Genomic DNA, 12,019 nt, shown 5'->3' with positions numbered 1-12,019 from the left:
CTTCATCCCATGACACTCCTGACTCTGCATTATCACCGACTAGCTGTCCTTTGTGCCGAGGATGCTATCTCTCTGCTCATCTTGAGTCCCACCATCTATAGGAAGCCTTTCCCAATTCCCCTGAATGCTAGAGCCTTCCCTCTGAGATATCCCCAATTTATCTTGTATAATTTGTACATGGTTGCTTGATGTCTTCTCCCCTATTACACTCTGAGCACCTTGGAGGCAGGGGCAGTTTTTGCCTTTCTTGTATCTCCAGGGTTTAGCATGGAGCCTGGCACACAGTAAGGGTTCAATGAGTGTTGTGTTTACTTATATAAGTACATGGCACTTTCCGCAATAGAATGTTATTTGAAAGTAAATATTTTCATTTTTATCTTTGCATCCCTAGTACCTATCATAGTGCCTGGCACATAGTAGGTCCCAAAGGAATGTTTGTTGATGTGGACCTAAGTCAGGAGAGGTGCTTTTTCTCTCAAATACACTATAAATCTGATGGGAATTAAATCCAAAGGTTTCCCAACGACCACTCTCCATGCTACTGACATCTAAACAGCACTTTCAGGGTCTGCAAAGAGCTTTCCAGACATTATGTCCTTGGAGCGTCCTCACAACCTTGTGAGGTAGGCTAAAGGAATGGTTCTTTCCATTTCACAGACAAGGAAACGGAATCTAAGGGAACTCCAGTGATTTGTCCAGCCTCACACATCTGGCAGGGGATTTGAACCCAAATCTTTCTGACTTCAAGTCCAACATTCAAAGGGTTATGCAATCAAAGGTTCAGTGGTCACAAGAGAGGCCATCCAGTCCAATGCCCTTTATTTACAGCTGAGGAAACTGAGGCCTGGAGAATACAAGTGACTTGAGCAAGGTCACACAGGTAGTAAGTGAGAGAGACAAGATTTGAACCCAGGTCCTCTGGGTACAAATTCCGCATACTTTCCACGCTACCTCTCTTCTGTATTACTCTGTGAAAAGACTTTTGTTTGGGGCTGGGGAGACAAAGGTGAAAAATGTTTCAGTTCCTGTCCTCAAAAAAGCTTATAGTCAACTACAGGACAAGGGCTGTATTTCATCATTTCCCTCTGTCAGCAGTCTGGACAACAGCATCAGAGGCATGAATTAAGCGACTGATGGATGACCCTTTCTCTCTAAAACCCAGCTATTCTGGGCACTGATAATGCTGCTGCCTTTATGTATTTAAAGATTTTTTTTTTTTGGAGCCCAGCTAGAAGAGGCTAATGAGAAAAGAACAAACATATTACTGAGTTATTAACTAAGGAGGCTGTTTATAATTAGCTCCGTATCAGGGTTAGCTATTTGCAGAAGAACACAAAGACAGTGATCGGGCCTCTAAGTGACATTAATAACCTGCCTTTCGGCTCCTTAAGCCAAAACAGAAGACAACAGGGCAGAGCTGAGGCCTCGTCCTTGCACGTGAGCGCCACATATGCCGAACACATATGAAAAACAACCAGCGCGCTCACTTCGAGCTGACGACTTGTCTGCATCTAACAAGCTCGTTTTCGCCGAGCCCTGACCAAAGGACAGACCTTCCCTCCCGTCGGAGAGCGCTCACCGTCCTCAAGCTCACGGCCAAATGAACACATTCACCATCTTGTTATTGCGATAGGGGACAACAAAGATACAACAGACCCGCCCCCAGCCCCCCCGAAACATTGAATTTGACCTGTGCTTTCGGGCAGTTTGTTTGTTCTGGATAACTGGCATTTTCAATAGCTGAGAATGCGAGGCATCAGCTGGGGAGGCGGGTGTCGTCACGCTCAACCTTCCCTCTTCCCTTCTCCAGTAAGATGGAAATCTACAAGGGCAGCAGAACGGAGGGGACGCTTGGCTGTCAATTTCACTTCGGACATTGGCCCCAGAGGTGATGAGGCAAAATAAAAAAAACATGGGCTCGTGAATGGCAAAAAATATGCAAAGACAAGGTAAGGAACAGGATTCACCTCCGGTGCGGAAACAGTCCTGTGAGTCGCTATTCCCCTGAATCAGGCTGTTGAGAATTTAAAACTTTAGAGCCTCATCTTGGAAGGAGGAAACTTCTGTCCTGATTCTTTAGGGTTTATATAAATATAACCATATCTACATATACGGTTTTATAGGCAAACCCTTTAAAGGCAGGGACCGTTGGTCCTTCCGTTTTTGTATCCCCAGTGCCAAAAGAGCAGATATTAAATAAATGCTCGTTGAACTGAAATACACGGATGTCAAATTTCTTTCCGCGTGTCAACACGTTATCACAGACAATGTTCAAGTTTGTTTAGAAAATAATATTATCGTTGGTTTATTCTAGAGCTAGAGTTTCCTAGAGTGGATAGAGTGCGTGGCTTGGTTCAGGAAGACCTGCGTTCAAGCCCTTTCCCTGAGCTGACTCGCTATTTGACCCTGGGCTAGAAATTTAATCCCTCTGTGCTTCACACAATCAATATATTTCAGAATGATATGCTATCAAAGATTCTGATTTATTTTCCTGCAAAAATCTCCCTCTCCCACTGTTTCCTTTTTAATTTTAGCTGCATTGGTTTTGTTTGTGCAAAAAAAGATCTACTTTTATGTAATCACAGGAATTGGGTTCAAATTCCACCTCTGATGCTTATAACTTGTGTGACCATTAGCAAGTTACTTAACCTCAGTTTCCTCATCTGCAAATTTAATAGGTTAGACTAGATGGCCTCCAAGTTCTCTTCCACTTTAGATTTATGAATGACTCACAGCTGAGGGATGGAAGGGGTTCTTATTCTAGAATTTCTTCATTTCCATGAGAATTAAATAGCGGATCTTTCATTTGTTTGCTCGACCTCATTTCTTTGCCTCTGATGCAGACTACCTAGAGGCAGCACACTGACCTTAACACTCCTAGGAACTCTGATTTTATTAATGATGGTCCTTCCCACACCAATGCAAACTGGTACAAACTCTACAACTTGGTCGAGGGTCTTTGAATTCTCTTTTTTTTTTTTTTTGCTTTATCCTTCCCTGGTTTAGGCATCACAAATTGAGTTTGTTAGCACATTTCCTTTTTCCATATTTGAGAATAATTTGTGTAGTATTGATATTTCTTGTTATTTAAAGTTCGACAGAATACTCCCGTAAATCTGTCTGGACCAGGATCATTTCTACCTCTCATTTTGTGATTCCTATATATCTAGTTCAATTTCTATTTTTGTATTTGGATGAAGTCCTCTATGTTAGTCTGCTTATTTCGAAATTTTTTAGATGATCTTTTATTTAAAAAAATTCCTTTTTCCTTGTGTGTACCTATATATAGTAGGTTCTGATAGGTTCTTTTCTCTGCTGTGATTTTACCATGTTCATATAAAATTTTTTAAAATCTGATTTTACTCCATCTTCTTTTTACTCAGGTTGGCTAAAGGCTTATTGACCTTATTAATATTTACAAAACCCCCCAGCTTTTAGTGTTGCTTATCAGTTCTGTGTCTTTTTTGTTTTCAATTGCTTTATTTTTCCTCTAGTTTTCAAGATTTCTTCCGTGTGGGACTTGGATTCATTTGTTGGCTTTTAATGTTTTAATTGCATATTCAGTTCATTAGTCCCCTATTTTCTATTCTGTTAATGTATGTTGTAAGGGCTATAATTTTCCTCTCAAGATTGTCTTACATGCATTTCAGAAATTCTATTATTTTTTGTCTCATCACAGAGTTATTAATTGTCTCTATGCTTTATTCTTTACGCCATTCGTTATTCAAAATATTTTTGTCAAGTTTCCACGTTGGACTAAAATACTTTATTTGTGTTCTCTGTATGAATCGCTACTTTTACTGCATTATGGTTTGCATAAGACATTTACTATTTCATTTTTTATATTTATTTATAATTCATGCCTTTCACACATGGTCTATTTTTATAAAAGTATCACGTACTGTTGAGAAGTATGTATATTATTTAATGTTACCCTTCAAAAGACACCATAGGTCTTTGGGGTCCAAATTCTCCAACACTTAGTTCAGTTCTATATTTTCCCTTTTGTTTATCTAATACACGTGTCCAGATCTAAGGAAGGAACATTAAAGCTCTTACTATTATTCTGTTAACATCCATATCTTTTTTTGCAATTCAGTTAACTTTTCCTTTATGAATTTAGATGTTATAACATTTGATGAGTACACATTTAGTAATAAAATTGGTTCACTGCCTATCCTCTTTTAAACATATAAATCTTCATTATCTCTACTGACATTGTGAATTTTTGCTTTTGCTCTGTTTGACAGCATGATTGTAACTCTTGCTTTTTTGGATTCACCTGCTGAACAATTTTTGTTCGGGCCTCTCGTTTTGATTCTCTGTGTTTGTGTCTGCTTTTTCAATGTTTCTTGTATACAGCAGACTGCTGGGTTGGGTTTGGTTATCCATTCTGCCTTCTGTCTATTCTCTTTCCTTTTACTGGATGACCACGGCTGAAGAAATGTCTCACCCAGAAGTTCATCTGGTGATGAACCTTGTCTGAATATACACCGGTCTGGCAAAGACAGACAATAGCAGTATACCATTGGGTTTATCCTGGAAGCTTTTCAGCTTTGTAAGACCAGTCAGAACAGACGAATCCCCTGCACAGATTTTGAGAATTCTGGGCTCCTTCCATGCCATGGTGATGAGGCATTCCAGGAGGTCCATGCTAAAGGCCATCTTTCTTTGCAAAACACTTAAGTTTAATTGTGTCCTGGTGACCCTCGCTAATATACTGATTAGCATTACTTCTTTAATTAAGGCCTTGGATGCTGTGACTCACCATCTGACCTCTTGTTGCTAAACTATTCTCCTCAATTTCCAATACAATCCTATTTAACAATTCTGTGCTCATTTCCATTTTCTTGCTTTGTTTCAAACTGTTCTTGTCGGAAACGTCTTCCATGCTCTCTTCTCTCCAAACCCTACCCATCCTCTGGGCCCAGATGGAGCCTCTCTGCCTTCATGACCCCCTCCTTGAAAAGCCCAGGTCCAAATGAGTTCTCTCCTCATCCATATGCTCCTGTGGCATTTCTATCCTGGAGCCTGTAATGTTACACTTATTAATGTGCTTTCTCAGCACTCGCCTCTGAAATTATTTGGGTACCTCTGGGCAGGGTTTTTGGCTCTTTATACCTCTGCTTCCTCATCTGTCAAATGGGGATAATGCTTTTCATAGCACCTACCTCACAGGGCTGTTGTCAGGCTTGAATGAGACAGTGTCTGTCAAGCACTCACCAAACCTCAAAGCACTATACAGGAAGATGTCAGTGATTACTGTGGCTCTCTCTTTTTTGGGGTGGGGGTTAATGGCTCCCATTTCCTTTGAGTCCCCCCCCACCCTCAGTGCTTGGCACAGTTCTGAGCACACAGTAGGCACTATAGAGACACTGGATTAAAACAAAGATGGTTCCTGAACAAGAGGGTCACAGAATGGGCAGGCAGGGATGGGTCGTGATCTGCACTGTCGGAGGGACTGACCACAACAGTGAGGTCACAGAACCACCGGAGTAGGTGCGAAATCAAGCTATTTATATATGAAACGATGCCTCCTATACTCTTCTCGACAGGAAGTAGCTCACATGCAAGCAGACACAATGCAATAATAAAAATGATGCTGTGAGGATGATGAAAGGCGGCATGGAGGAGTGGACGGAGGACCAGCCGTAGAGTCAGAAAGAACTGGACGTGGGCCCAGCCTCTGACACTTACTGGGTGCATGACTCTGAACAAGGCTTTCAGACCAGAACGTGCAGATGACTGGCTGAGTGGTATCAGGGGAGGGAATTTCCACACTGGGAGTCCTCAATGCCCATGAAATCATAAGTCTGGTCCAACACCACAAGCAAGCACTACAATTCACAACCCCCCAATCCAAGTACCTGGTCGAGGATGTACTGGGTAAAGACCTCCTCATTGCTCCTGGGCTCATGCTGTAGTAGGAAGAACTTTCCAAATCGGAGAGAGAGAAATTGGGGCCAGTTCCTGCAGCTATCGGTGCTAGAAAATCAAAGGAAAAATCCATTAAGTCCTGGGAAGAAACATCAATAGAGATGGCCTAATTTAGCATGGGCTCCTATAGTATAACTGAAACAATAGGCAATACATATATATGTACATGTGTCAATTCAAACCCTCTTCTTCCTCTCAGGAATTTTTGTCTAGAACATGACCCTCGCTCCAATGTTTCGTTAACCCTGTGACTCCTGCTAAGTTCTTGCTTTCATGTAAGACTTGGTGCCATAACAAAGCCCCTCCACTACTTAGAACAGACTTCCTGTCTGTCATTATTTCAATTCATCCAGTGGACTTTTCATGCTTAGTCTAAGGCATTTGATTAATTGATTGAGAAATCTACTTATGATATCAAGGCTGCAATGAGAGAGGGTGTTCTTGATCCCACCTTTATATAACAAAAAGTAATTCCATTTATTTCAAGGTAAATAGGATCTTGATTTATGAATTTGCTTAATAATAATAATAATGGGCTTGGAAGGATGCTAAAGAGAGCCTTCTTCAGGGCGCCATCTTTTTTTCTCATGTACTTTTCAATTCCCACTACTGTTTCCAGCATTCCTGGGATGCCTTTCAGAAAACCACAGCCACCTTGGGTCTCAATACTTCTAGAACAAACCTAACACCTCACCCTCCTTCTCCCCCATATTGTTACCCAGCTACTTATAAAATTCTAAACTCAATTCGATCCCATAAGCATCTATTAAACACCTACTCCAGCATTCCAGCGTAATCTGCGCTTACAAAGACAAAAACAGAATTGTTCCTGCCCTCAAGGGGTTTCCACGTACACATGTCAACGAACACACAGCCAAGGAGATGTGAAGCAAGTGACAAATAACTGGGTGGGAGAGGAGGGGCTGCCAATGAGAGCAAACGGAACACTTGGGTAAAAGTGAGACAGGCTGAGAAGAGTGAATATGAAATTTATGTAAAAAAATATAAAGGGCTGTTTTGTTCTGTCTGTTTGTTTTTGCAAGGAGGGAGTAATGATAACTGGGGAAACAGCAAATGTTTTTTGTAGGAAGTGGTACCTCAGCTGAGCCCTGAAGAGAGCTAAGGGTTTCCAGGGGAAGCTGTAAGGTGGGAGGGTACTCCAGGCATCGGGGACAGCCCTGTGCAAAGGCATGGGGGGAGCAGATGAAAAGTGATCGACACCAGAAGCAGAGGGTGGGTCAGTCTGGCTGGAAAACAGAGCGTGCAACCCCTGGCCCATCCACTCATCTGTTCTCTGGAAATTATCAGGGAATCTCACACTTGGCAGGAAATCCAGATATCTTCTCATTGAATCTCTTCTTAAACTCAGCACTATTTATAGTCTTCATCTATTTGCACAAGAAATCTCTCAAGCCTGGAAGCTTTCCTCTTCCCCTGGGTTTGGAAACCTTATCTTCCTTCAAGGTGAAACTTCCCTTGGGCATTATCTCTTCATGACATCTTCCCTGATTGCCCCAGTAGGGATGGCTCATTCCCTCCACCAATATCCTTGCAACAACAAGTGATTGTGATGATTAACTAACATTTACATAACACAACATTTACACTTTAAGGTTTGCAAAGAGTTTTTCAGGTGTTATATCATTTATTCTCACAAAAAGCCTGGGAGCTCTTATGCTATACTTATCATTTCCATTTTACGGATGAGGCAACTGAGGTCCAGAGAAGGCCCCATGACTCCTAAGCCCAATTAAGCAGCACAGTCTGGAGTCACAACCTAGGTGACTCCAAGATTCGCATTCTTTCCATTGCACCAAGGATGATGTTCCTGGGTAAAAAGCTCTAAGAGAAACTAACATTTATGGTAGAGAAGATAATGGAGGCAATTGGGTGGTTCAGTGGGTAGAGCACTAGACTTAGAGTCAAGAAGACCTCAGTTCGAATGTATCCTCAGACACTCACTAGCATGTGTGGACCCTGGACAAACCACTTAATCTCTATTTGGCTCAGTTTCCTTAACTGTAAAATGGGGATGATAATAGCCTCTGCCTCACAGTGTTGTTGCTAGAATAAAATGAGATCATTTTTGGAAAGTGCTTAGCTCAGTGCTTGGCATATAGTAGCAGCTTAATAAATGCTTGCTTCCTTCTTAGTACCTCCTGGGGTTATTGTGATGATCAAATGAGATAATATTTATACAGTGCTTTGCAAACCTGAAAGCGCCACAGATTACTGCTTTTATTATTATTATTATTATTATTAAGCAAATTCATAAATCAAGATCCTATTTACCTTGAAATAAATGGAATTACTTTTTGTTATATAAAGGTGGGATCAAGAACACCCTCTCTCATTGCAGCCTTGATATCATAAGTAGATTTCTCAATCAATTAATCAAATGCCTTAGACTAAGCATGAAAAGTCCACTGGATGAATTGAAATAATGACAGACAGGAAGTCTGTTCTAAGTAGTGGAGGGGCTTTGTTATGGCACCAAGTCTTACATGAAAGCAAGAACTTAGCAGGAGTCACAGGGTTAACGAAACATTGGAGCGAGGGTCATGTTCTAGACAAAAATTCCTGAGAGGAAGAAGAGGGTTTGAATCGACACATGTACATATGTATGTATATATGTACGCACATGTCCATACACATACACAAACATATATTGCATATATATGTGTACACACCCACCTATTGAGGTGCATGCATGTGTAAAATATACATGCATGTGTATGTATGAGGGCAGCTAGGTGGCACTGTGGATAGAATGCCAGTGTGGAGTCAGGAAGACTCATCTTCCTGAGAACAAATCCAGACTCAGACTCTTACTAGCTGTGTGACCCTGGGCAAGTCACTCAACCCGTTTGCTTCCATTTCCTCATCTGCAAAATGGGGATAATAAATGCACCTACCTCCCACAGCTGTTGTAAAGGTCAAATGAGATAATATTTGTGAGTGTTACATTGTGTTGGGGGCAATATATAACATTTAAACAAATCAAGAAAAGTTCTGTTGAGGACAAGAGGGAGCTATGACCAGGAAAAAGTTTCTGCAGTTGATGCCTGAAGGAAGCTAAGGTTCTAAGAGAGCAAGTGTCCCAGGCATGGGGCAGCCCGTGCAAAGGAAGGGTAAGAGGCAGGCTCTGGAACAGAGGATTCAGACCACAGCAAGCTGGCCACGCTGGCTGGAACACAAAGCACATGAATTCTGGAGAGGCCCAAGGGCCTGGGCTTTGTTTGGTCGGCAGTGCAGGAGGAATCAGAGCCAGGTGGTCTCAGCCCAACATCAGACACTCTTTCACCTGGACTGGGATGCTCATTATTATACTATAGAAAAGTAAACAAAATGACCTCTTTTGTTATGAAATACTGAAAGGCATGACGGATGGGTTTGGGTTCCAATCCAGACCCTGCCACTCACCCGCTGTAGCAGGGTTACCCAATCCAATTTTCTTTAGGAATTCATCTTGGGAAACAAAACAGAAAACCATGGCTCCTTAGATCCCCAAACGGGATTATTGCTTTGAAATCGAAAGGGACTCAGGCTAAGTCTTTTCTCCTTTCTGAGTCTCTGTTTCCTCATCTAGAAAAGGGGACAATAATACTTATCCTGTCATAACCAGGGTGAGGGTCACTGGATCTCTTACTGGGCTCCACATCCAGTCATTTCCTCTCTCCAGGTCTCAGTTTACCTTTGTGAAAAATGGGGATAAGCATCTTTGCACTATTTCTGTCCCTGGAAGGATTGCTGTAAAAATCACTTAGTCTCTCTGTGCCCTAGGAAGCTCCCTAAGATGTCAAATTACAGAAGACTTACTGGTGGAGGGAGCTTCTACACTAGAAGTTTCCTACGTGGATGAAATCAGTGACTCAGACAAAAGCATAATTAAGATGGATAAGTACCAGGAATATAAGGAATCCAATTGGTATTAGAGAGATTAAGAAGTGACCGTCTTTTCTATGGCACTTTGAGATTTCCAAAATGTTTTCCTCACAACAAATCTGGACCTCAACTTCCTAAGCTGTAAAATGAAGAGCTCTATATCTATAAATCTGTGGAGTGGACTATAATTATATTAATATTATTAATTATAATTACATAATATGTATTATTAATTACAAATTATCTCCATTTTGGAGATGGTGAGAACTCGCCCACTGCCTAGGGGGCTGTAAATAGAGCCTGTATTCCGAGTGAGGTTTCCTGCCTCCAGGACCAGTGTGTTTTCACCATGTTTTGCTGCCTATCCTGCCTGAAGGCAGGGACCTCTCCTGTTTCCCACCAAAGGGCCTGGCAGAGGGCTGGATTGAATCATAAAAGAAAGAACAGTGACTTTGGGAGCTTCAGCCCTCAGGGCCACATCTCAGCTCTGAACTTACTCCCTCTGTGTGTCCTAACACTAAACCAGTGAACTAATTGGTCAATTAATTAATTAATTAATTAATTGTGGTTAATTATTGTGACTTCACCAATCCACAGTTCCATAATCCTTTACAGTTTACAAAGCCTCTTACTATTTCCAAAAGAGTTGGGAATAATTAGTCCAAGTTTTATCACCCCATTCTCCAGAAGAGTAAATGGGGTTCCGCTAATAAAGTGATTTGCCCATGTTTACACTGATACAAGTTAGAGACAGAATTTGAGTCTGTCTGGTTCCCCAATTCTACGACCCACTTCATGTTGCCTTTACTTGAAAATCTGTCAAACAACTGGAGGGGAGAGGAGGGTGATCAAAGAAGAGTTTTCTCCAAGGGATGGTGGTGGGGAGAAAGGGAGTTGATAGAATCCAGTGACACGGACTGATAGTAATCATAATGATAATAATAATTTGTAATTATTAAGCACCTACTACACACCAGGCACCGTACTAGGCACTTTATAATTATTACCTCATTTGACTCTCACAACTCTCGAGGTAGATGCTACCATTATCCCCATTTGAGGAAACTGAGACAAACAGAAGTTAAGTGACTAGCCCAAGGTCACACAGTTGGTCAGTGTCTGAGGTCACATTTGAACTCAGGTCTTCCTGACTCCAAGTCCATCACTCTGCGCACTGTGGCACCCCCCGGCTGCCTTTTGGAATAATAAGTCTGTAAGAATTCACACTGAGAGACTGGACAGACAGGGAAAACAAAAACAAAAAATAAAAAGCCAGTGGCGAAGGCCAAGCACAACTTATGACTGTTTTGTAGCCAAGATTTCCCAAGCAAGTCCATGCCGCTGCTCCAAAGAGCCGCCCAAATCCCCATTCATTGTTTTACCTACAAGGCCAACAGCAAGATACTCGAGGCTATGAAAACTTGAACAAATCAGGAATTATTGGGAAAAGAAATTAAGTCAGGAGGTAATTTAGGGCAAGAAAACCCAACTCCTTTGTTCCTTCCCTTTTCCTGTAATCTACTTCCTGAGCATGGCCTCTAAGAGAGGGCTTGCGGGGAGGGGGGCATCAGCAGAGTCGAATTAACTCATTTTATCAATTTGTGCTTTCTTCCGACTTTCCTGACAGCCCCTCCATGAGGCTGTAAAACTGATGAATTTGCACGAAAGAAGAAGGCTGGGTGAGTCATTTGGGGATGAGGTCCCGGGGCCAGGGACCGCCATAACTCAGGCTCCCTGAGGATCCAAGGATGCCGCAGTGGGAGCAGCTCTGGATTGGAGAAATGACCACGCTGCAGTCAGCCAGCCTCGAATGGAAATCAATCCCGCAGATATCTGTGGGCACTCCAGAACTGTTCTGGATTCTCTCTGCCTCCCCTGCCCTGTTCTGCTCCTGCCAGCCTGGACCGTGAACATCCCTCCAACTCCAACCAATCTTCTCCAAACAGGAACACACAGAGAAAGGCAGCGGAGGGAAACAAGGATTTCCCTGGGAGAGACAATGAACTTCCCAGCTCTTCTCAGATTCACGGAATGCTTCGCAGTTATGTGATTAACCCCCTCTGTGATGCTGCTTTGATCACAAGGCCTGGAGGGCGCAACAATAAGAGATCTCAGGACCACAGATCTAGAGGGAGAGGACAGCTAGTCTTCATTTTACAAATGAGGAAACTGAGGCCCAGAGAGGTAAAGGCATTGC

The 12,019-nt window shown here is 42.2% G+C and overlaps 1 protein-coding gene across 4 annotated transcripts in view; it reads right to left on the bottom strand.

Annotated features, from left to right (window-relative positions):
* NFIA (nuclear factor I A) overlaps window positions 1-12,019 on the bottom strand; it is a 464,681-nt gene that overhangs the window by 118,415 nt on the left and 334,247 nt on the right. For all 4 annotated transcript variants that reach the window (XM_027852710.1, XM_027852708.1, XM_027852711.1 and 1 more), the window contains exon 5: window positions 5,868-5,985. In XM_027852710.1, the coding sequence (XP_027708511.1) occupies window positions 5,868-5,985 (118 nt within the window). The remainder of the gene's footprint in view (window positions 1-5,867; window positions 5,986-12,019) is intronic.

The sequence above is a fragment of the Vombatus ursinus genome, unplaced genomic scaffold (genome assembly GCF_900497805.2).
Source record: "Vombatus ursinus unplaced genomic scaffold, bare-nosed wombat genome assembly UNPS02009824.1, whole genome shotgun sequence".
NCBI lineage: Eukaryota > Metazoa > Chordata > Mammalia > Diprotodontia > Vombatidae > Vombatus > Vombatus ursinus.
Note: the sequence above shows the minus strand (reverse complement) of the source record. Positions and strands in the feature narration are given on the sequence as shown.